Source organism: Anastrepha ludens, chromosome 4 (genome assembly GCF_028408465.1).
Source record: "Anastrepha ludens isolate Willacy chromosome 4, idAnaLude1.1, whole genome shotgun sequence".
Classification (NCBI taxonomy): Eukaryota; Metazoa; Arthropoda; class Insecta; order Diptera; family Tephritidae; genus Anastrepha; species Anastrepha ludens.
This window is the reverse complement of record NC_071500.1, coordinates 61,110,452-61,136,842: the sequence shown is the minus strand read 5'-3', so window position 1 is coordinate 61,136,842 and position 26,391 is coordinate 61,110,452. Positions and strand designations below refer to the sequence as shown.

The following is a 26,391-nucleotide window of genomic DNA, read 5'->3' as shown; positions in this document are numbered from 1 at the left end:
GGGAATCATCTACTATTGCCCTACGTGGTCTATTGTAACGCACGAAGGAAGAAGTCGCCCAGAAATAATCAACTTTAGTCGAAAGTAGAGTAATTGTCTTCCATCAGAGCTATGCCAGTTCACAAAGCATTAGTGACTTGTCATGAGTTTTACTGAAAGGCTTTTTTGCAATCACCATATTGTCCGAACCTGCACGCAAGTAATTACAATCTGTTCCTATCTACAGGTATGGCGAATGATTCAGCTTAAGGGAATCTTTTGAATTGCGACTGTTCTAGTTTGCCAATAGGCACGATAGTTCCCATGTGAGAGATATAATGGAAATGCCTTCAAAATAGCAATAAGTTATGATAGAAAACTATAGGCGCCTTTGATTCTGCACTTCTCTGCTCTATATCTTTGGGCTCTGCTCACTTCACGAAAAATTTTAATGTGAAAGCTACTACAAAGTTAAGGAGCAAGATTCGCTGCTAGCGCGTATGGTTATACCTCATAAAACTGGTTTAACCCATTATTTTCAATGTTGCCAACTCTCTTTTAAGAAGTTCATTAGGCCACATTCATACATGGAGACTTTTGTTGCTTCAAAATTATGAATTCTCTTTTGATGTTGTCCGTTGTGTTCCCACACCATGCAATTGTTAGTGTTCAGTCTAAAGTCCATAACAATATTGAGAAGAACAAGAACATAAAGGCAGAGTACGAGCTTCACAAGTAATGAGTTGAAGCAAGAAATGTTATCCGGTATGAATGCGGTCTTACCAATACTCGTTAAGTGCTTCCAAACAAATATAATTTTTGGCAGCTCTTTTTCAGTGCTAACAATGTATGTATATATGTTTATTTATACCAGTTGTTTCATCTATTCACCCACGTGATAACTCTTGGCGAATCGAAGAGGCCTTAAGTTAAATAAGGCAATATTTTTTGAGCTAACGATACATTCAAGCAGTAAAACTATAAAAACAAAAAATTAATAATTGGCGCATACACTTCTGAAATATGTTTGGCCGAGTTCCTCCTCTATTTGTGATGTGCATCTTGATGTTGTTCCACAAATGGAGCTAGGTACCTAAAGTTTTAAGCCGACTCCGAGCGGCAAATGGTTTTTATGAGGAACTTTTTCATGGCAGAAATACACTTGGAGGTTTGCCATTGTCGGCCGAGGAGAGTTTCGAGTCTACGCAACTCATTCGACTACGGCGGCAGCGGGAATATTCTCCTTCGTTTCTTAGCTCACTTGAACATCGGCATTTGGTTTATTTCGGTTACTTGCGTAGTAAAGAGGTGAAACTTGATCGGTTTTTAAAGTTTATTAAAAATCGTATAAAATTGGAATGCATAAACGTTTGACGGATCGTGTACATATTACGTCGCTACTTACATTGGGTGTATGCTTTTTATTAATTTAATTTATATTTTAGTCTAGAAAAAAATTAATAAGTTTAATCTGGAAAACACAAATTTCTTACAGATTATTAGTACTTGAATATAACTCGAAAAGTTAATGATTTGCTTAGTTTTAGCTATTAAAAGAAAAAAAAAATAAGAAAGTAATTTGAGAGGGGAGTTTTTCAGAAATGACAAAAAGAAACTTTCGCGACAAAATTATTAACGAAAAAATATAATTTCTTTCTGAACTTTTTTAGTAAAATTTATTCCAAAAATATTAGAAAAAACGAAGGAAGACATCTCAGTTTAAAAAACACTATTCCGAAATTATTAACTATGAATAAATCCCATAATTACTAAATTAAATCTAATTATACTCAAGCTTACAAGTATTCATTTTTGGAATAACTACCGATAATGTCCAAAATCCTGAGTAAACGATAGGTGGGCATTCTCACTATTTAGGACTGGTAGCGGCCGGTTAATCACCTAGCCTGTCAGAAATCAAATAGATTAACTGAATCAACGCACAACAATTCTTGTCGAGAGAGGAGTGAACAAGGAAAAAAATGCCCGAAATACTTGGATCGCATGACTTGGAATCACTCAATTGGGTCATAGCACAAATATGACTAAGCCATGCTCTTTCGCAATATGATTGCCGAATAGCGCTAACTGTAAACTTTTAAAACAATACCTTGGAACATATGAAAGCAGAAGGATATTAATAAAAAAAATGCAAATTAGAAATAGCATAAATACAAAATACGTAATATGAAGAAACTGCATATACAGAAAAGGTTGATCAACCCTGTGAGTCTATATTTAGCTTTGTGCATATTTTAAAAATTCTAAGTATGTATGTATGTGTATATATGTACAAAGATTGCAAAAGATAAATAAAAAAATATATATGTAGCTGTGAATGGAATTCCTGCTGCACAGATTTGGCACACATTTTCTGTGAGTGGTCCAACTCTCCTAACGCTAATGCATTCAATTTACGCACACGTGGGCAGTTGTTTTGCTATAGCTGACGCTGCGGCTGCGACTGCGACTGCGGCCGCGTTGAATTGGGTGTTGTGTTGGTATTTTTCGCGTTGCCGCCTTCAAGCTATTTAACCGATAGGCAGTGATGCGCATAAATTCCACAAATATTTTTCTTTGCTGGGAATTTCAGGCACCTCAAGTGTTGCCTTTAGATTTTTGTTGCTATTCGCTTTTTTAGATCTGCTAAGGAATTTCGCCGGATTTTGCTTTCTTCGCCTGCTTCATTTGCTCTATGGCAGACAAGTTGGCTGGGATTTATGAATAGTTGGTTTGTTAACTGTACACGTAGGAAACGATTTTTCAAGACGAGCAGTTTCGTATTCTAGCATTTTCGGATGCTACACGAAATTCTATGAAAAACAGTCCAAACAAAGCCCCCAAATTTTGAAAGAACCTATTTTTAATGAATAAGCAAATAGAGAGACAGTTATGGCTATGCAGATAGAAAGTAGAAAAGAGACGCCAAAACACTTTTTTTTTATTTTTGATTAATGATTGATTAAATATTTTTTGTTTTTTGCAAGTTTTAGTCGGATTTACATATAAAAAAATAGATGTAGTAACAATATTAAAAAATCACAATCATTAGCTATAAAATAATTAAATAAAAAATAAATACTAATGAAAATAAATACAAAACAGGTATAAATAAGTTCTTCGTACCAAAAATTTCCAAGTGCTAGTTTGTATTAAGCAAAGATAACATTCATCACACTTTAATTGAAACAGGGTGCGTACGGCATTTGAAGACATGCATACATATATGAGCCTCTAACTTTCCGCAATCTTGATTTTTCTTTTTGCACTTTTTCAGATAGGACATGGAAGACTAAAAATTAACTCAAGAAGTAAAGAGACACGCAGTTATCGTTGCTATTTGTACAAATCACACCGATTTAGAAATCTTAGTTTTTCTTAAGTGCGCCCATTCACTCATTCATATTGTTCATAGTGAATTGAAAGCATAAGGCGGCGATGCAGAACCCGTTACATAACGCAAAGGGCACGAGGAACATTCTGACGCTGTCGGATCTACAAAATTTGTTCAACAAGTGCAAGCGGTCATTGACTAGCACCCCTCAAAATCAATGAGGACCCTTGGCAGTGAGCTTAATGTCTCAGCGGGTATTATCCGTCAAATTGTCCATGAAGATTTTCGGTATGAGTCCTAAGTTATGCACAGAAGACAGTTGATGTCGGAACAAACACGACAACGGCGAGTTATCCGATCAAAACGTCTTCTAAACAAAGTTAAACATCCTGAAGGGCCTGAAATATCACGGTTCTTTTTCTAACAAAAAAAAAAAATTGACCATGAATAAAAGACCAGCCGCTGAGATGACTATTTAAATCCTACAGAGGTTCTTGTTGTCGTGCACATGTTGCTTCCAGCCACTGTTATGCTTAGTTGTGAGGTGTTGTGTGCCACAAAGGAATAGTTTTGCCGCCGCACTTCTTCACCCAAGGATTTCGAGTAAATTCTGCTGCATATATCGAGATTCTAGAGACAGTAGTGAAACTCTAGACTGATAGTGTACGCAGTGACAGCCCACACATCTTTCAGTAAGAATCTGCTGCCTCAAATGAAACGGTTGAGATACAAGCATTCTTGTGTGGTTGAAAATTTCCATTACCCCATAACACCGAGCTTATGGATTACTAAGTATGGGGCGTAGTTGAGCGAGAAATCAGTAAGCATACTTATAACACCATTTTTTCTCTGAAGACTGTAAATAAAAACCTGTATGGTCAATATGAATAAGGCGCATTTGATGCGGGCGTGCAGTTGTTTCCCGTCCCGGACCTAGGAGGCTTTTGCAGCTAATGGAAATTTTATTGAATTATTTTATAAATATATAATAAGTTAATGTTGTGTAAAAAATTCGTGAAGTTTCATTAAATTTGTTTAAAATAAACGCTAATTAATTTTACTCTCAGATGGTCCTCAAATACCGTGCGCACCCTGTATTAGCTTTCACATTCACTTTGTATTAGTTCAATATAGCTTCTCTTGAATTTTGGGGGCTCGAAATTGACTTTAGAGCTTTGCTCTAACGGATTTTTTTCTGAGATTTTTATCCGAATCTGCTAGGAGTCGGTGCCCTATTGTACATACCTACATACATATTTATGTATCCTATGCACATATATGAATGTGGGCACTTATACGTACGTGTGTTTATGTATGTGTGCATATCGTAGTATTATAAGATTTGCTCTTTTTACGGCTTTTATCAATGACAATATTGATAAGATTTTGCAGGAGGGTTAAACGAGTAATTAAAAATGTTTACAATGCGGTAGCAGGAAGATGTGAAGCAATAGAAATTGTATTTGTTTAAGACATATCGCACCCTAAATACAAAAGGGGCACAACTCAAAATTTTCCACACTCGAGCTTGACTTGTTTACAGTAGCACAGAAAACAAACTATGTGACATATCACGCTGAAATTTGCCATGTAAGCTTATAACAGTCCTACCAAAAAACAAAAAATTTATTTTTGCCATATGTCATCCGCGGACCGTTTTATTGATAACGTCTCGTTCATATTTGAGCTTCTGCTCATTTTGAGTTGTGACCCTTTTGTATTTAGGGTGCGATATGTACTCGTATATACATACATTAACGTATAAGTATGTGGGCACAATTGTACAAATGAATATATCTGCATATGTACTCATCTGTGATCGCAAGTAATAACGGTGTAAGTTGACTTAAGCACTAATTGAATTATGTCAGGCAACCAAGAAAAGTCGTGAGGTTTTTGAAATTGCTAATACTTTTCGTGTTGTCGTAATCTTATTCATTGCTCGAGTGTAGAGCTCATTTTCTGAAAGCTTCCAGATCCACACGTCGCAGAGTGGGTGGAAATAATTTTTAAACTGCGTTATTTTCGTTGCTATTAAAGCGTGAATAGTCTGTTTTGATATTTAAATAGATTTTTAAAAGTAAAAGTTCACTTCAATGAGGTTTTTTCAAAAGGGCGTGGTACCGCCCATCTTTAACAAAATGGTTTATCTCAAAAAATCCTTACCCGAAATTTTTTAAACGAGAGATAAGACCTTTGATAAGATTATCTAATTTGCCGAAGTTAGGTGCAATCGGGTTAAAACTACGACCTTAACGAGCGCTTAGGACAACGATTGTACAGATTTGTACCTGTTATAAAATGTTATAATTTTCATATAAATTGTTTTAAAATGCGAATGGCATACTTGCAACAAATTTCAACAACAGTTTTTGAAATGTTTTTAACGTTTTTCTTCACTGCCCATTCACTTTAAGCCCCTTATTTGACTTCATTCTAAACATCAAAATGAGACAGTTGCAACGATTGTTGACGAAAGGGAGAGTAAGGAATATAAAAATACGAAATTTCCAGCCATTTCAAGTACAGCCCACGAAAAAACTACGGGCTTAATTCAAGTTTCAAACTTTGAACCAGATTTGTATGTATGTATGTATGCAGTTTTATAGCTCAGTCAATTTTAGCATAATAAAATGAAATTTTAAAGTGGCTCAAAATTCTCGTTGGCGTTTGGTATTTTTTTCCCTGATGTTATTATGCATTTTATTCACATCGAAAAAAAAAAGTTACATTCGTTATACTCACATGAAGTGGTATTCGAGTTCAAGACAAATTAGCAAGGACTCACCGAATCGTTACGCCTAGTAATAATACCTTCTGCTCAAATATGAACGAGACGTTCCGCAAGCACCGTATTTGCCTGATATGGCTCTATGTGACTTTTTCCTGTTTCCCAAGCTCAAGTTGCCGCTCCGTGGAAAACATTTTGAGACAATTGAAGTCATAAAAGAGAATTCGAAGAACACACTCGAGCTTGACTTTTTTATAGTAGCACAGAAAACAAACTAAGTGACATATCACGCTGAAATTTGCCTTATAAGCTTATAACAGTCCTACCAAAAAAACAAAAAATTTATTTTTGCCATATATCATCCGCGGACCGTTTTATTGATAACGTCTCGTTCATATTTGAGCAGAAGATATACCTCAAATTTTGAAGAAGATAATAGAGATTAATGAATTGTAATATAACATTTATTTTGCAAGCACTTATCCCGATATTTAATGCGGAAATGCATCCATGCACTTGAAAAAGAGCGCTTCCTCCAATAGTTGCCTTGTGAAAAGTGAGACTCGCAAATGAATGAATGAACTGTGGGTTTCCTCCACCTACCGAAAGACGGCGAGTTAAAAAGCTACGATGGGCAAGTATCGGTAATGTGCTTTCCGACAAAATGAATGGCTCTAATATAGCCCATTGATTAAAATATTAGAAAGCTTACAAAATTGCACTACAGAAAATCTGTCTTAAGTCAAATTGTTTCTCGTGGGGAAACTATCGTTGACCCATTGCGAAATATCGATCTGAGAAATGCAATATGATTTTTAGCGAGTGCCGCCAGCATTTCAACACCTGTTTGAAGAAACATCTGACTGGGACTGTGATGATAGCATTCATTTTGCCGAGTTACGATTACAGATGGCTGATAATGATTGCTTCGCGAATGTGCAATGGTTCTAGCAGCAAGTCTCCCAATCTGAAATCGCGGCAATGAATTGTTGAATCTCGTTCGAAACCCACAGCTTTAAATGAAGAATACTGTGATGAAGACGACGAAACAGTTGAGAAAACAGTGATAGAACTAACGACGTGATGCTAATTACGAATAAAATTATATCGGAGGGGGAAATATCGGCATTCAATATATGCTTGGATTGGGCAATGCTTCTTTAAACGATGGTATGACGGTTCAGAGGCTCAGAAACAGTGTGTTACTGAAGAAGAGAGTGTGTAAAAAACACACCACAATTAAAAATTTGTTTAATTTCAAATGAAACTTTATAGTGTATTTAATTAAAATAATAAAAGTAGGACTGCTATCAGTAAAAATACTATTTTAGTGAATTAGCAGATCGATGCTTCAGAGCGTCCCACAATAAATAGTCGAACGGCGTCAAATTGCAGTTCAGAGGTGACTATTTGACATCGCATGTCTTCAATCTTTGATCACTAGAAATCAATTGTCATGCCCCACTGTAGGTCAAAGTGGCGTTTACTGTAATATTTTCAAAGAAAAATGGGCTAATGAAGGCACTGCTTCTAAATCCGCACCGAACGTAGTCGTTGAAGAAGAAATGATTTCTCTTTGACTTCTTTTCTACAGGCGCACTATTTAGGCTACACAACATTGACTTTGTAAAAGTTTGTAATTTTGCGGATACTGACTTTCTGCCAAAATTTCCGCCGGTAAAGTGATGTCACTATTAAAATAACAATAAAAGAACCCTATATGAGTCACCCTGTTTATATATTAAATACTTTTCTATTTAAGTATATAACGTATTATTTCAATACTAAATGCATCATACGAGAACTGCTAATTTCCAATATAAAACTCTAACTCCATTTAACAAAGAAGGCATAAAATTGGAATCACTATTATTTTGACGTCAACATAGCTGCCGAGTTGAGAAACACCAGAGATCAGAAAAAAACCAAAACGAAGAAAAAGTTTTTTCAATAGCGGTCGGCCCTCAAAAGGCAATGGCAAACAAACGAGTGTATTTATTTCTGCCATGAAAAAGTTCGGAGCCGGCTTGAAACTGTAGGCCCCTTCAATTATGGAACAACATCAAGACGCACGCCACAAATAGGAGGAGGAGCTCGGCCAAATACCCAAAAAGGGTGTACGCGCCAATTATATAAATATATATTAAAAATTTTCAAAATATTTCACCTTTTTATCAAAACCTTTAATCAATCACCAAATTCACCAAGTCTGCATAGTTGTAAAGTAGGTTGAAGCGGTTGTCCACTATGCGAGATGCTAAGGTTTATAGCCCACTGTGCTGCCGTTGGAGTTCTTGTCTTTATCTCTCCTAAAACCAGTGAGTACTTTTCAAAAATTCTAAAAGATGCCTGATTTCCACTGTACTAGTACACAGTACAGATCTTCCAATTCATTAGAAAATTGTCTACCTAAAATGGTAAATCTACATCTGGATAGAGGAGGACAATGGCTTAGGAAGTGCAGGAACGATTCTTCCTCTTCGTCATCTAGACAGCTTCCGCAGAAGTCATGTGTTTGCAAGCCCCTCCTCTGAAAATCAGTGTGCTAAGACTATGCTTATTTTGGTTTTGCAGAGATTCTGTGCATTTAGCATTGAGAGTCGGCCACAATTGTCGGGTGGATCTGCTCTTACAATTTCCTCAAAAATAAGTAGCTTACATGCTTATAAGGGTATGCTTATGTTATTATCTGCGTAGTCAATTTGGTGCCGAGTCTCACTAGATTATCAGCCTCAATGGCTCCTTAATTGCGACAGATGGCAACGCGCCAATCAACATAAACAGCAAAATGCTTGAACTCCAGGACAGCTGGAATGCGATAAAGAAATATATAGAGAACGTACTGCGAAAAAAAAAGATTGACCTCGACGGAGTGTAACAAAGCTGAGCCGCGCAGATAGAGACAAAAGAAGACGAGCCTATAGCATGAATCCTGGCTGCAAATATTGTGGACCCAGATGTGGGTGAATATAATTGGTCCTTTATGGATGTCGTTCTGGGCCCTCCCGAAGTAATATAGAAAGCAGTTCCAGGAAGGGTGTCTCTCCAGAAGTAGAGGAGGGATTGTTTTAGTGGCCGCGCCAGACGATGCAGTAGACGACGGCCGCTGTAAGTGCGAAGGCCTTTTGAACCCTACCAGGCGCACCAAAAAAAAAAACTGTGTTACCTTTAGGTGAAATGCGGCACATCGTGGCTAACTTTAATGTTATGAACTGCCTAGTGAGGTATTTTATCGCCGCCTGGGTATCAATGAAAATGTAGATATCATCTACCGGTACCGCATTGCATTGTACCAATGTCACGGCTTTCGTTCCGTTCAACCTGAAAGACAGTGCAGTAGCCGGGAAACCGTAAACTGAAAGAAGTTCCAAGATGTTCAGAATATACACCTCTACCCATCATACCTTTGAGCTTTGAGCAATTTGCGTATACAGAGATGGCCTCCCCCTGTCTTACATAGTCCCATTTATACACTTCCCTTGATGGTACGAGGGTCATGCACGTAAGCGGGCATGCATAGTTATCCAGTCTAGGAAGCTCCGAAATGTATTTTACCGCGACCATAGTCCATGTTTGACCATTTACTTAAAGTTTTCAAGCTCATTGCCGCACTGCGAGCAATATTTGTTGGCTGCATATCCACTAGAAGAAGAGTTAATGTCGTATATAATGTTTTCGATGGTGTGTACAATACAATAGTAAAGAATCGCTCTAAGTACCACTGTGCAGAGCCAGTGTATTTTTCTGGGTTTCAACACCCATTTTTTCCTATTAGCTTCCGCAGGAGTACAAAGCTGTCATTGCTTTGCCTACTCTGTCTGTAACTGTAAACCCCAAGTTTAGCTTCCTATCCAGGGCAAGGCTCTTTCTTTTACTCCAAGGGGTGTTCTCTATAGGGTATTTATTTAAGATCTTTTATGTCTACTGTTTAAGCTGTTTTATGTCTTCTGCTAAATAGTATTAGGTCCGTATTTACCGGATTTACTTCTAATCACACAATGTGGGAAAGTGTTTATCAGTGATTGCTATTACAATATCATTGGTGATTGTAAAAGTTTGTCTTCCCATTTATTTGAGTTCCCATGGAAGATTACTCTGAGTCAAGTTCCACAGAAGGGGGAGATTCCCCAACCCTGGTGTGTGATCCTAACCGGAAATTCATTGATATAAGGCGAAAAATTATTAAATGCGCAGAGAACTTTTCCTCAAAGCTATGTATGTAATATATGTAAATATGTACATATTCTTTTTTGTTAATAAAAAAGTTGCTTGAAATTTCAGGCATTTTTCCAAAAGTTATAATTTGATCAACTGCTGCAAAAGCTTAGCTCGCAAGTAGCGTTGTTTTCCCAAATACGTATATGTATATACGTATATGTATCCCCCTTCCTTGTTATATGGGCAACTGCTGCCATAAGCCATTACGCAGATAAGGCAGATGACTCAAATAGAACTATTATCCGACTATTTGTGTGCTGATTTGTATAAAGAAAACGTCAAAGTGCAGGGCGCTGATATAAATATATAATATTATGAATGCATGTACATGCATATATATGTGTTTTTTCTGGCATTTCATTTCATTTATATTTACTTGCAACATTTAATTACAACATTAATATTCAAGTCGTGAAAAACGCAAATGTACGGTATATAACAAGTAAGAAAGGTTAAATTCGGCCCGGACAGAACTTTTTATAGCAGCGAACATTTTAGCAAAATTTATTTTGGGTTGACTGTTAATTTTTGGAATCCAATAAGCTTTATTTAGGGTTATAGCCTGTAATATTAGTCAGACGGACGGATATTTAGTCTTAACATTTAAAGAGTCGGCGTGTGTTTTGTGTCCGTTTCAGTATTATGTATATATTTATGTCACATGTAAATGAGATGTGGAGCAATTTTGGGCGAGTCTTTTCAAACTGTTTCTTGCGCCAACCTTGTTTTGTCTCATCAGTGGTAAAAAATGTGAGTATTTCTGCTTTATTTATAACAGAGATATTGGAATCTTGATTTTAATTTTTGACGTGATAACGTCTTATAATTCGATTTAACAGGCTGCACGCACGAAAAAATGTGTCGTTACCTTGCTCATTAGTGTTACCTTGCTCATTAGTGTTACCTTGCTCATATGTAGTTACCTTGCTCATTTGTCGTTACCTTGCTCATTGCATTGAATGAACTGTAAGCGAAAGCGCGGAACGAACGACACAGCAAACGAACGGCAACGTTCGACATCTTGCTCTCTCCTACTTAAGTGAGCGTATATATATGTATGTATATGCGCATATGTACATATATAAATTCACGTATTTGTATTTGCATATGCCTTCTTATTGATTATTATTAATTTGATTCACTTGAAGAATTTAAAATAAAACCAAGTTTGTTAATAATACCTGTTGCTTTAATGTTATTATTAATTTTTTTATTATATATGAAGGAAAAAATGTATGGTAATATTTACCATATACCTTATAAGATATGTTGTCTATACTAATGTTATAAAGAGGAAAACTTTGTTTGTTTGTAATGAAGAGGCTCAACAACTACTGGACCGATTTTAAAAATTCTTTCACCATTCGAAAGCTACATCCTCCACGAGTAACATGGATTATATTTTATTTTGGAAATAGGGCGCGAGATATAGGTCAAAACGTGGACCCGGGTAACCTTTGGTTGTGTATGTACAATATGGGTATCAAATGAAAGCTGTTGATAAGTGCTTTAATACGGGGTAATTTGTTATGTTATGTTATGTTATGTTATGTTATGTTATGTTATGTTATGTTATGTTATGTTGTGTTGTGTTGTGTTGTGTTGTGTTGTGTTGTGTTGTGTTGTGTTGTGTTGTGTTATGTTATGTTATGTTATGTTATGTTAAAGTACAATATATTATGTTATGTTAATGTTAACTCATTCTCTATATCCATACAAAATATCTATCAAACAAATAAAATTAAAATTTTCTTTTGAAAAATGCAACCATTCAATCAGTATTTTCTTATGACGTTATCACGTTAAACTATCGTCAGTAAACCGACTTTACAGACAACCTCTTTTTTTTTTGTGAAAATTACGATGGGTCAATAAAATTGATTAGTTTTTTTGAATAGAAGTAGAGGCCTTACGATTTCATTAAAATAAATGCTGGAGAGCTCTTTTAAGTGTATAGTTGTGTTAGTCAAAAAAAATGCCAAAAGTAGTAAAAAATGGCCAAAGAGCGGTGAAATGGAAATCTACACTACACTACACTAAGATGTAAAAATGTAGTGTGTAGATGATGATGAGTGTAAGGAATATCAATAGCAAAGTTGGGTTTAGTAGATCTCCAAATGCTTATCAGGTTCGAAAGAGGAGGAACAGCCATCGCTCGCTTTCAAACAGCGATGGATATTATTATAATGGGGTAGCTTAAGAAAACGGAAGTGAGGCAATCCCAAAAGGAAAAGCTATAAAATTCAGTTTGCGTTTTGTATGAGAATGCATTTAACCCCAGCAATGATATTTTATTTCAATAATTACTATTATTCATCTTTATCATCACTTTGGATAACTTTCAATAGTTGATAGTAGGATGACGTTGGTAGCGGATTTCAGACTTTTGCGACCATTGCCATATTTTAATTTTAAAATATTGACTTCCGGATTCTTGACGTATTTTTTTCCGGTTTATGTATTGTTTAATATATATAAGTACATTTAGGTATACTAGCTACAATCTGGCATACATTGCCACATTTCAATAAAAAAGTAAAATAAACCAATAAAAAAAGTATTAAACTGAATTATTTTTGTTAATTTTTTATCTCAACTTAGCGGATAAACAACATTGTTGGGCTTCCCCAAAATAAATATTTTTTAAGTTCAATCCAAATTTTTTTGAAGGCTATGCTTAGATAAGATAATTCTGTGATTTTCCGCTGCTTCTGCTGCCGTTTGTTTTGTCTATGAAATCCTTGAAATTAGGGCAAGTTACCATATGTTGACCGTGTGAAGAATTAATTTAGTGAATTAGATTTTGGTTTACCTGGTATATACCAAAACGAACAAATGTCCAAAAATCTTTTTTAAATTGACATCTCTTGTAAATGAGGTCTTAATGGTTGCACAGTCCGAAATTAGTAGAATATCAGAAAACATTTAAGCGAAACATTGAAAGAAGTTTAATTTCACACATATATAAGTATACATATTTTGTAGGGTACTACTATTGAAATGACCATTAGGAAGTACGACAACTTAATAATTGCTCTATATACATTATTAAAATGTCTTTTGTTATATACAATACATGCAACGCTATGGGTAATTTTGGGGACCTCCAAATGGTATGTGATAGTAGGTTTTCATTAACTTATTTATTGACTCTTTACCGCACATAAGCCCATATACTATTGTATTGTAGTTTCGGTTCCATTTCAATTCCAAATTAAGTATTATAATAATTCAAACTATTTCAATTCATTAAATATATACTTGACAATAATAAAACGCATTGTCTTTAATTTTATGACATTTCGAAGCAGCAGAATTGGGGTGCGAGTGATTTATTCTCAAAAAATGAAAACAGGGTAAAACGTAAGTACTTCTTGACAAAAGAAAATATTTTCATGGAGTAGAAATGCTCATTTTTTCTCGATGGATAATAACACTAGTCTACAAGGAAAAGTATCCGAAATAATTTAAACTAATATCTGCTACTCTGTCCATGCAAAATTCGGATTGATAACTAAAATTAATTTATTAGTTTGAGTTTTCGAGATATCCTAACCTAAAAGTGCAAAAAACCCCATTTTTGCCCATATTTGAGGTTATGTAGCCTTGCAGATGTTTTCTTTCACCAAAATTAAAGGATGCATCTTTAAATACAATCCTTCTTTTTTCAAATGGCGTTTTGTTTGCTCAAATATCATTTTTTTTCGCAGAGATATCGCATTTTGAAATTTTCATGTTTCGAAATTTTCCTACACCTGAAAATCGATTAAGATAACATAGACATGATATAGTCGCTTACTAATTTTCTTGGGTTTGAGGGCCTGAAATATATGGATTAATAGTATGTAAATTTGGAGTTTGTGGGAAAGCCTGCTTGCGGTTATGTGGGTTAGCCTGCTCGCGGTATGATAGGGGTGGTTTCTAGGGGTTAGGGCTGTGTGTGACTCGGTACCCAAAGGTTAGATAGTGTAGGGATGTGGTGAGTCAGCACACTTATGGTGTGGTTGGGTTTTTGCACTTTTAGGTTAGGATATCTCGAAAACTCAAACTAATAGAGCAATTCTGAGGCCAGATTTGGATTCAGCGCATCATAAACCTTCGGAAATATATAGTCTGGTTTCTGGGTCTGAATGTTGGTTAAATTTTGTCGGCCTGTGTAATTTTTCCGCTTTTCAACTTTTTTCTTTACTTTACATTTAGTTTTTATATATGAGCCGTTTTCTTTGAAAGTGGTGTAAGTCCATTTTATGTTATATGGAGATATTTAAGGGTTTGCATTTGAATGGTTTGAAATATATTGGAATATGTTAAAGCACTGATTTCATGTTTTTTAAATATTAAATTGATTTAAATTTATAATGTAATCATTTTTTAAGTGTGATTAACAAAAATATATACTTTTAAAGACTTCAGAAGGACTTACATCACTTTCAAAATCAGCAAAAAGTAAAAAAGTGAGCCGTTTTCTTTGAAAGTTGTCCAAGTCCATTTTGACAAAAAATTAGTTAATGATAAAAACAATGAAAATTTTAACTGATTGAAAAGGTTTGATTGAACAGATGGAAAAGGTTTATAAATAAAAAGTTGATAGTGAATTGTATTAATTTTTATCATTAACTAATATTTTGTCAAAATGGACTTACACCAATTTCAAAGAAAACGGCTCATTTGGTTCCGCGTTAAAACCAAAATATAAAACGCTTTCATTACTATACTTTTAATTTGCCTTATGGATGATTAAATAAAGCTATTTCCACCGTGAAACATTTTTTTCAACGCTTTAGGTATTCATGCAGTAAATGGTTAAATTAGAGTAACAGTTCTTGCTTGAATTATATTTTCCAAAATGAGCTCCTTTTAATTTTCCTTTATTTGACTCCTATAATGAATTAATTAAATTATTTATTACTAATTGTTTATTTTATTGAATTTAATTCTCAAACAATTGGCAATCCTATTATGTAATATATTCAAGTTCAAAATTTTTCAAGCCAAGTGCTTTTGACACCCATATTGTTATTTATGATTTATTTTATTAATACTAGTTTAACTTAATTTTTCTAATAGGTGGCAACTCTCTTACAAAAGTATTTTCAAAATTAAGCACTTATTTATTTTATTGAATTTATTACTTTGGTTTCATTTCATTTTTTAACATGAGGCAACTCTTTTCTAACAGGTGGCAACTCTCTTCAAAAATATTTTCAAAACTTAGCACTTTTTCATTTCATTTAACTTATTAATTTAATTTAACTTTTTTATCAGGTGGCAACTTTCTTCAAAAATATTTTCAAAATTAAGCACTTTTTCATTTGAGTCAACTTATTAATTTAGTTTCATTTAAATTTTTACCAAATGGCAACTCTTTTCTAACAGGAGACAATTCTCTTCAAAAATATTTTCATTTCATTTGACTAATTACAATAATTTAATTTCTTCAAAAATATTTTCCAAATTAAGCACTTTTTCATTTCATTTAACTTATTAATTTAATTTAACTTTTTTACCAGGTGGCCACTTTCTTCAAAAATATTTTCAAAATTAAGCACTTTTTCATTTGATTCAACTTATTAATTTAGTTTCATTTCAATTTTTTAACAAGTGGCAAATTTTTTCTAACATGTGACAACTCTCTTCAAAAATATTTTCATTTCATTTGACTTATTAATTTAATTTAACTTTTTTAACAGGTGGCAACTCTCTTCAAAAATATTTTCATTTCATTTGACTTATTAATTTAATTTAACTTTTTTAACAGGTGGCAACTCTCTTCAAAAATATTTTCAAAACTTAGCACTTTTTCATTTCATTTAACTTATTAATTTAATTTCACTTTTTTAACAGGCCGCCACCTTCTTTAAAAATATTTTCAAAATTAAGCACTTTTTCATTTGAGTCAACTTATCAATTTAATTTTTTTAACCGGTGGCATCTCTTTTAAAAAAACATACCATTTTTTAATCCAGAATATCTATAAGCTATTTTCGTACAAAATTCCATGCAAATACGCTGAGTCGTTTTCGCGTGATTGAGTCACAAACATTCAAACTCCGATACTTTTACTTTATAATATTTGTTAGTAGGATGTGTAATTTCCACAGATGAAGGGACCTCACTTTTATGTCGCCTTCGAACGGAGATGTTTTTTTATGAGAAACTTTTTCATATCAGAAATACACTCGGAGGTTTGCCATAGCCTCCCTAGAGGTGGCCGTTTTTAGAAGAAGCTTTTCTATCATTTTGTGCTTCATACACATACTGGCTTTCGCACCAGCACCTGACCGAATGGTAGCCACCCCCCCAGCCCGTTCGGCTACTGTTTATGCAAACGTTTAGAAAAAAGTACTACGTGCATCGTAAGGATTACATCGGAGGGTCAGTCAAAGTAGAATTTTGTCTTATTTAAGAGATCACAGAAGTATCATAAAGCTGAAACAGATTGCGTAACTTCATTGCTTTAATTAATTTTTTTCGTCAAAAACGTATTGGAATTTGAGTATACTTATATATAGTAAGTAATGAACGGAAACAAATTCATTGCTTATTGCGAATAATAATGTAAATTGGTATTCCTACTGCAGGCAAAGCCATCACTACGAATAATGCACAGCTCACAGTGAATGGTAGGAAGGCACTTAATTTCCACAGATTTAGTTCGTTTCGAAATGATTGTTAAAATAATTCCATGTCGACTTCCATTTAATCACCAAATGAAACAATTAGACAGTGTGGGTAATATTGGCGATCTTAATGAACAGTTGTTAGAACTACCACATTAAGATTAACTTTGGCAAAATTTAATGTGGGTTGGCTGTTAAATTTGGATTCACATAAACTCATAAACTTCCATCATTCTAAGCAGCCTTAATAAAATATGCCAAATACACTTTAGCCAGTTTTCTATTCGCATATTTCTTTTTGCCTTTGTAGTTTGGTGTTTGTCGTTTGTAATTTTGAATTTTTATTTAGATCGTGTTTCCATTTGTGAATTCATTAAAATGTATTTTCTGCTATTTTGTTGTGTAAGAGAGTGCAGTCAAATATCAAATATCAAACAACAAAAACTATAACAAAGACAGCAATAAAGTTATTTTACTTGAATAAAAATTAAAAGATGCGCGAAAACGACTTAAAATTTTGCAAAAAAAAGTAAGGAAGTGAAAATTTCGGTCCGTACTGACCTTTATATACCCGCTTACATTTTAATAAAATTTAAGAAGTCCTTATTGAGATACACACAATTACCCAACATTTTATATTTCACGGTATTTTTTTTAAATTACTGTTATATAGGAGGTGGAGGCGGTTATCGACCGATTTCTTGCAATACAAATACTCTAATTACCTAGGGTAAAAAGCAATAAGTTAGCCAAGTTTTATTGACGGACGGACAGATATGGTTATATCTAATCCTTGCATTCTTACAATTTTGGTATACTTATATGTTTATTTATATAATATGTTTGTAGTTATCTCAATTCCTTTATGCTGTGTACGGAAAGGGCATTTCGTTCTGTCCTAAGAATTGTTTTGTGTTGTTGATTAAACAACAACAACAACAACAACAACAACAACAACCACAAGTTGACTGAAGTAGAAATATTTCTTACATATCGCACCCTAAATAGAAAAGGGTCACAACTCAAAATAAGATTTTCAGGAGAGATGAAAAACGTTTTATGTAAAAATTATTGTAATATTTAAAGAAAATATTGTTCCATCATGCAAATATACAACATTGAAGAAGGTTCTACTATATTTTTTTCAATTTTATTTTATGTTTGCGAAAAGAAAACAAAATTTTGATTTATGACTCTTTAACTAACATTTTTTCGATTAACTAGTGATATTATCTTAAGTTGTGCCTTTTTAACTGATCAAATGTTTTAATTTTATAAGTTTCCTAACCGCCGACTGAATAGAAGAATAAGAATAATACGAAAATTCAAAGGAGTGATGAAATGTATGTTTTTATTTAAATATTTCTATTTTGAAATAAAGCTTTATTCATTTCATTAACACATAATATGTATCAAAGTAGCACAAAGTAGAAATCAAAATAGTTCACTATATTAAAAAAGAAAAGCTTCAAAATTTTACGTTTTTAAAGGCCATTGAAACTATGTAATAAATAAATATTTGTAATATGACTCATAAAAGTTTTTTGGAATATGATTTTTATCCACTAGTTACTTTATGTCCTTTTGCTTTATTTGTGGAAGCGATAGCCTTTCCGAATAAATGGCACATAAGCTAAAAATATTATTGGTAAAAAAATGTTTATAAAAACAGCAATATAAAATAAAGCAATTTGTATTATGCTTCTCAATTCTTACTTGATGCAACTCCAAGGCTTTAAGTTGTTTCTTAAACTCACTTCCTGAAAGTCGATATCTTTATAAGATGTTTTATAAAAAAATGAATGTGGGTTTTCTTTATTGACTTGGAGAACTTTAATATCACGCCATATCACTTTCTGATTGTCTTTATTTGTAGAAAAATTGTGACCCCACTCTTCTTGAAGAGCCTTTAAATCATAAAACGCTTCATATGACAATTCTCGAACTTTATATGGGGGGCCAGTCTTTTTTGCAGTTGCTATTAGACTTGTGTATTGGTCTGGCGTATAAATGGGATTACTACTTAAATGCCTTTTTACTTGCTTCTCAAAAACGCTGTGCACATTGTCTCCTTCATTTTGAGAGTGACCTTTAATAAGGTATTTATGCGTAATACTTTTCAGATTATAGTTATGTACAGCATATGCATACATTGAAAGAATGTATTTATTTTTTTGCTGTCCACAGCAGTTATCCGAATAAAAAATTAGATCTAAGACTTGAGAATTTTTTGCCTTTTGTACCAGATTTTCGATATATAAAAGCACACAGGTGCCGATCTCATTACTCCCACGTTTTCCCTGTACTTCAGTCCAACAAAAAACATTCTACATATTTGGCACTGAGGTCACTTACAGTAAAAATTGTAACAGTTAATTTTACTTTTGTAGTAAAAACAGGAGGTAAAGCCTCTTGGCAATGGTAAAACAGCCTCTAAGTCATACACAGCTACATTGCTTTTTTTCTTATCTAAATCTTTTTCGGTTCTGCATAGCTCCTTTTCTTCAAGGTGTGTGTTGTAAGCTTGCACCAAATCTCTTTTTTCATTTTCATTAGCATTTAGGAAAGAGTCGCAGAGATCGCATTGATCTTTCTTTGGTTTGAAAAAAGCAATGTTAAATTCTGTGTTGAATATTCGATAAAACATAATTTTACTCCCAAACTTCAAATTTTCAGCTTCACGAGATTCTTTGTAGTCGTGGTATGGATCTGCTATACTTTTACTGCTTTCAATGAACTTGCGAGAAGTTTTAGCACGTAAATAATGCGACTCGATGCTTGGAATATTTTGAATAAATTCTCTCATACTGTTTTTGATTTCTGGGGCTACTGTAATATGATTATCATGCTTTCCACGAAGATCCAACTCAATGAAACCACGTTCGTCCTTCTTTTTTATAACTGTTCGTATAACTTTGTCATTTACGTCAAGGGTTGCTTTAAAAAAAGTCTTACACACTCTAATAGGCCGTGAATTGAGCTCAAAGAAAAAAGCATTATTAAGTTTGCGAAGCCCATCTGTACAGGTGTATCTGTATTTTGGTTTAATTTCTTTCATATGCCTGGCTATAAACTCTCTCTGTCTCTGCAAGTCACTGCAAGCCCAATATTTTTTAAATATTTCAAGGCGCATCGATTCAGAAATTAGTTCATTGCATCGAAGTTGGCACTTTGCTCCGCAGGGTGGCCTTATACATCTGGCATTTACTTCTTTTTTCGACTTGGAAAGTGATGTATAAGAGGCTCCAGAGTTTCTTAAAGATTTTTGTTTCTGTTGTTTCTTGTTTTGATATGTATATCTAGAACGTGTTCTCTTCCTACGTAATCTTTTTATATCTTCTTCTTCTTCTTCTGAGTATTCTTCCGAGGTGCTGCTTTTTCCGGACGCACAAAATTCACTCCCTGAGTCACTAAATGCATTAGTACTACTATCATCATTGTGACATGGCACACTACAATCAGTTCTCATTGTGCTTGCGTAATGTTCAAGATTTGGGCAAGACATTTTCATCAAAGGGATCACATCTAAAAATTCAATTTTGTATTGCAAATTATTTAAGATTTTACAAAAGGCATGCAAAATAAGTAAACAAACAAAATACCAGTACCAATATCATTAACATTTAATTATTTTTTCTACTTTAAAATAAAAAAAATTATACAACTTACGACGCTCACGATTATTTAATCAAAAAAGGCACAAAATAAATAATACTGTGAATTGAACTCACTTTTCACAACTAAAGAGGCACAATGCAAATACACGAAATTTATCACTTTTTACAGTTATAGAGGCAGAACTCAAAATAAAACTCTTTATGTGTAATAAAAGTAATCAGCTGCTCATGAGTCCATTAATGCAACTAAAAAAAATTCTCTTTAGTTGATCGTGCAAAAGCAACACACTTGACATAAAAATAGACATAACTGTATTTTTCTAGTTAAAGAAGATAGTTATGTGAACGAAACATTTGCAGCAGTTAGAAATGTGTACTCTGAGTTAATTTATGCAAAAAACTCAGTTTTGGAAAATTTTCGCACAAAATCGTGTAGATTATTTTATTCAATATTCTTGTAGCGATGAATAATACAAGACGCGCCCTGGTTCGCTTGCATAGTGAATGACTTGACGAATGAGCAACAATTTCTTGATAATACTGGGAAAATTGCACTGTAAAAGTAAAGTAAAGGGGAAATCACCCAAAATTCCTGAAAAACCCAACACTGTTTTCCACAGAAATGATTCAATGACTTATTGAAAGGGATGTAAAGTTTTGCGAAGAAGGCGGAACTTTTTCGTTTATTTGGCTTAATTATTATTAACTAACTACATACTACTTTAGGAGCTTAATGACCTAGACAGACGGTGGAGTTAATAGCGATTAATGGCTTAATTCGGAAATATCTTAGGTATTAAGGGCATCTAATGAAGATTAAGGGTTTTACAATATAGTTAGAATTTTCAAAAAATCGATTTTTTTATTTTATTTTCTTAATCTACATATATTTAAGAATACACACAGAAAATTTAATATCGTTCCGGTGAATATTTTCAAACTTACACGCAAATTTGAAAAGGCGTTGCAGAGTAATGTAAAGTGCTTTTTAAACTTCAAACGCGTTTTTCTCAAAATGGTGTTTTCAACGTCTGTGACCAACATTACTCGAAAACGGCTGAACCGATTAGTCTCAAAATTTAACACGAGCTTCTTAAATATAGTTTTTAGTAATTAATCGAAGATTTTTTCCCACCGATACATTTTTTTTTTATAAACAATTTAAGGCCGAAATTTTGGTCAAAAATTGATTTTTTTAAGCCGCCATTTTGTCAAAAAAAAAATTATTTCCTTATTTCTTTGATTAATTAGTAGACTTAACATTACTTTAACGAAATCTGTGTGCTTTTTTTAATTTCAGAGGATCCAGTTCAGAGATAAGGTGGTCACAGCAAAACGTCTTTTGTGAAAGGAGCTCCTGGAGATCAGCTGTGGCTCCTTTCCAAATAAATAGTTTTACTGATACTAAGTCTCAAAATACAGTTAAAAGATAAGAAGATATGTGTACAAATTTTTTGTTCAATAAATCGAAAAGTTTCTTAGAAAAAATTCTGGAAAACTCGCTTTTTTCCGGCCTTTTAACTGTATATAACCCCTTAACTACTGGTCTTAGTTCTCATAATTTCAGCTGATTAGGTAGGTTTTCGATGGCAATATTGCCGAAAAACTACAGTTAATATCTATTGTGAATGAAAAATAATCAGATAAATCAATTTCAAAAAAGAAGAACAAGAAAGACTGCATGCATTGCAAGTTTGCACTAAAACGTTCGAAATAAAATGAATTGTGTTGATATTTCGAAGCAGTTTGTGAAATTGCAATTTAAGATTTTTTTAAAATTAATAATTATATTGAGTAGCAGAGTAGCTAGTACCCGTATTTGTTCTGCTATTCACTAATTAACAACCGTCAGTCACACTAAATTTGAATCAGAATTAACTGCTCCCGATTCACACCGATTCACACCGTTTAACAAAGGTTTCTATTTGTAGCCATAGGTCTCAGTTCATTAAACGATTTTCCAGATCTTTTGAGATAGCTTCAGCGTATGTAAGATAGATAATTTAAGGATTACATCTCTTCTTCTTCTTAATTGGCGCTATAACCGCTTACGCGATTTTGGCCGAGTTTAACAAAGCGCGCCAGTCGTTTCTTTCTCGTGCTAACCGGCGCCAATTGGACACACCAAGTGAAGCCAAGTCCTTTCCAACGCAGAGGAGGCCTTCCTCTGCTACCACCAACTGGTACCGCATCAAATAATTTCAGAGCCAGAGCGTTTGTATCCATTCGGACGACATGACCCAGCCAACGTAGCCTGTCTATGTCGTCGTAAAGATCACACAGTTCATCGTCGCCTGCGATATTCGCCGTTGCCAACGTGCAAAGGTCCAAAAATCTTGCGCAGAATCTTTCTCTCAAACACTCCATGTTACTTAATCGGATGTTGTCATCGTCCAAGCTTCTTCGCCATATTCTAGGACGGGCATGATGAGAGTCTTGTAGAGTGTTAGTTTTGTTCGTCGAGAGAGGACTTTACTGCTCAGTTGACTAATTAGTCCAAAGTAGCACTTGTTGGGTAGAGAGATTCTACGTTGGATTTCCTGGCTGGCATTGTTATTGGCTGGTTCCTAAATACACGAAGTTTTTTACAACCTCGAAATTATAACTGTCAACAGTGACGTTGGTGCCGATACGAGAGTGGGCCGACTGTTTGTTTCAAGACAGGAGGTACTTCGTTTTGTCGTTCACCACCAAACCCATTCGCTTTGCCTCTTTATCTAGTTTGGAGCTGGCAGAACTAACAGCTCGGTTGTTAAGGCCGATGAATCAATATCATCGGCATACGTCAACAATTGTACGCTCTTATAAAATATTGTGCCTGAGCGATTAAGTTCTGCGGCTCGTACGATGCTCTCCAACATCAGGTTAAATAAGTCACACGACACCGGGTCGCCCTGTCTGAAACCTCGTTTGGTACCAAAGGCTCGGAGAGGTCATTCCCAATTCGGACGGCACTGCTGGTGTTGAGCAACGTCATCTTGCATAGTCGTATTAGTTTTGCGGGATACCAATGGTAGACTTTCCAGGTCTAAAGCCACACTGATAAGGTCCAATCAGTTGGTTGACGGTGGGCTTCAGCCTTTCACACAATACGCTCGCTAGTATCTTATAGGGGATATTTAGAAGATTAAACGGTAATTGGAACAGATTGAAGGATCGCCCTTCTTATGGATTGGGCAGAGCACACTTAAATTCCAATCGGCAGGCATGCTTTCATCCGACCATATTTTTCATAGAAGCTGATGCATGCACCTTACCAGCTCCTCGCCGTCATGTTTGAATAGCTCACCCGGCTGTCCGTCGGCGCCCGAGGCTTTGTTCTTCTTTAGCCGCCTTATCGCTATTCTCACCTCGTCATGGTCGGGTAGTGTACGACAATTCCGTCGTCAATGATTGGGGTATCGGGATCTTCACATTCTCTCTGACAAGCGCAGCTGTCACTGTTTAACAGGTTCGAGAAGTGTTCACTCCATAATATAAGATTGCTCTGGATGTCAGTCACCAGTTCGCCGTCTTTGTTCTTACAGGAAAACGCCCCGGTCTTAAAACCTTCTGTAAGCCGCCGAACTTTCTGGTAGAATTTTCGGGCGTTGTTCGGCCACTCACGTATTTCCGCTTCTCGTTTCTTCTCTCGGGTAATACGTCTCTCTTCCTTTTTAGCTCTCTGTAGCGATCCCACATGGCTTGCGTTGCGCCCGATCGCAGCGTGGCTCTATAGGCGGCATCCTTTCTTTCTGCGGCGGCATGACATTCCCCGTCGTACCAACTGTTTTTTCGGGCTCGCCGGAATCCGATTTCTTCTTCGGCGGCGGTACGTAGAGAACGAGAAATGTTGCTCCATTGCTCGTGCATGCCGGTTTGTTGGGCAGTACTCTTTGAGAGCAGGAGTGAGAGTCGAGTGGCGAATCTTCTGGCTGTCTGTTGTGATTGCAGCTTTTCGATGTCGAACATTCTTTGCGTAGGTAGATGTACGTTTTTTGCTGCACAGAGGAGTGTGCGTAGTTTGGCTTCAACTAGGTACTGATCCGAGTCGATGTTGGGTCCTCGGATCCTACGTATGTACATCTAAAACACTAGAAGTGTGTCTTCCATCTATCACAACATGATCGATCTGGTTTCGTGTTTTTCGATCAGGAGACAGCCAGGTTGCTTGGTGAATCTTCTTATGCTGGAATCTGGTGCTGCAGACTACCATGTTTCCGGCCCCGGCGAAGTCAATCAGTTTCTGTCCGCCACCGGATGTTTCGTTGTGCAGGCTGAATTTTCCGACTGTGGGACCAAAAATTCCCTTCTTGCCCACCCTGACTTTGAAGTCGCCATGCAAGATTTTTATGTCATGGCGGGGGCAGCGCTCATAGGAACGTTCCAAGCGCTATTAGAAGGAATATTTGGTCGCATCGTCCTTCTCTTTAGTCGGGGCGTGGGCGCAAATTAGCGAGATGTTAAAAAAGGGCTGTGATGTGGATTGTTGCGAGACGCTCGTCCACCGGAGTGAACAGCAGTACTTGGCTTCGATGTCTCTCTCCCACAACAAATCTAACACCGAATTTGCGCTCCTTTAGCTGTAGTAGACGTCACAAGATCCTACGCTTTTCTTACCTTGTCCCGTCCATCGGATCTCTTGAATGTCAGTAATGTCAGGCTTTACCCTCTCGAGGACATCAACCAGCCGGGCAGAGGCACCTGCCCCATTAAGGGACCGGACATTCCAGGTGCATGCCCTCAAATTGTAATCCTTATTTCGTTTGCAGTGGTCGTCATCAGTATAGGGAGGTCTCATCCGAGGCTTTTTTAATCTATTCAGTGGGAAGGGATTTTTAAGTAGCGGGTCCCAAACCCAGCGCACAACCAGCTATCCTGGAATGTTTCGCCTTCTCACGTTAGCTCACTCCCGAACGGGTGTTCGAAAGCTACCCAGAGGATACGTGGCCTTATCCCGGACGTTGTGAGCAGCTTGAACCATATGCAGAAAAATCGTGCTGGCCACTCCCACGTGAATGGCGATCAGTAACATTCCCCACTTGCGTGGACTTCTACATATGGAACCATCCTCAAAGATTACATCACTTAATGGTAAAAACCTAAAAAAAAAATTATTACATAATTGACGTTATGCGATTCTGTTGATTACACATATACGACATGGTTATCGTTTAGAAAACGACGTTTACAAACTACATTGCGATTTGTTATAGAAAATGCCTTCGAGAGGAATAAAGTGTGCTCCACTGCCTTCCTAGATGTATTCAGGGCTTTCGATAAAATTTGTACCACTGCACATTAGGTCAAATGACCGTTTTTGCTGTGCAAAAGTGATGAGAATGAAAGTGGCATTTTAGTTTTGTTGTTGTTGTTTTCTAATTAGAAATACTTTAAAACAAAGGTGCGTGGATTTTATTTTCACTTAATAAAAAACACCGTTACACAGGCACGCGTCCAAGTCAATCGACGTAATTTGTCGTGTAAATTTGCTTGCGAGTTCAGCAGTGCTTGGTGAACTTTGAGCCCGCGTTTCTCGAATTGTGTTGAAAATAATTCATTAGTGTAAAATGGAAAATAAAGAGACATGTAAGTATGTATATGTATGTATTTAATTAAAACGCTTTATATTTATGTTGCTATATTTGTAAATAACTTATTAGCCTACATAATCTTGAAGTGGTACAAGTTATCTTCCACATTGACTTTCTGGAAGTTTTATACAATTTTGACCCCATTTGACTTCTTTCAAATTACAAAAAATAGATTGAATGTTATTTAATGAGTTATTGACAATTTATTTCAAGTTGCGATTTTTTGCGTTTTAAGAGTAATTCCATTTTTTTCTTTTGGCATCCTCGGTATAAAAAATCGATATGTTTGAAATATGCCGAAAAGAACGTTCAAAAAAAA

General features: G+C 35.3%; 2 protein-coding genes across 2 annotated transcripts in view; both read right to left on the bottom strand.

Annotated features, from left to right (window-relative positions):
- Nucleotides 1–26,391, bottom strand: part of LOC128862590 (uncharacterized protein DDB_G0283357) — a 39,769-nt gene that overhangs the window by 6,725 nt on the left and 6,653 nt on the right. The gene's annotated exons all lie outside the window — the stretch shown is intronic.
- On the bottom strand, nucleotides 18,398–19,083 carry LOC128862591 (uncharacterized). Its single transcript, XM_054101315.1, has 2 exons — nucleotides 18,599–19,083; nucleotides 18,398–18,515 (listed from the first exon to the last, which is right to left on the bottom strand). Exons 1-2 carry the CDS (start codon nucleotides 19,033–19,035, stop codon nucleotides 18,452–18,454), a joined length of 501 nt encoding a protein of 166 aa, XP_053957290.1. The 5' UTR covers nucleotides 19,036–19,083; the 3' UTR covers nucleotides 18,398–18,451.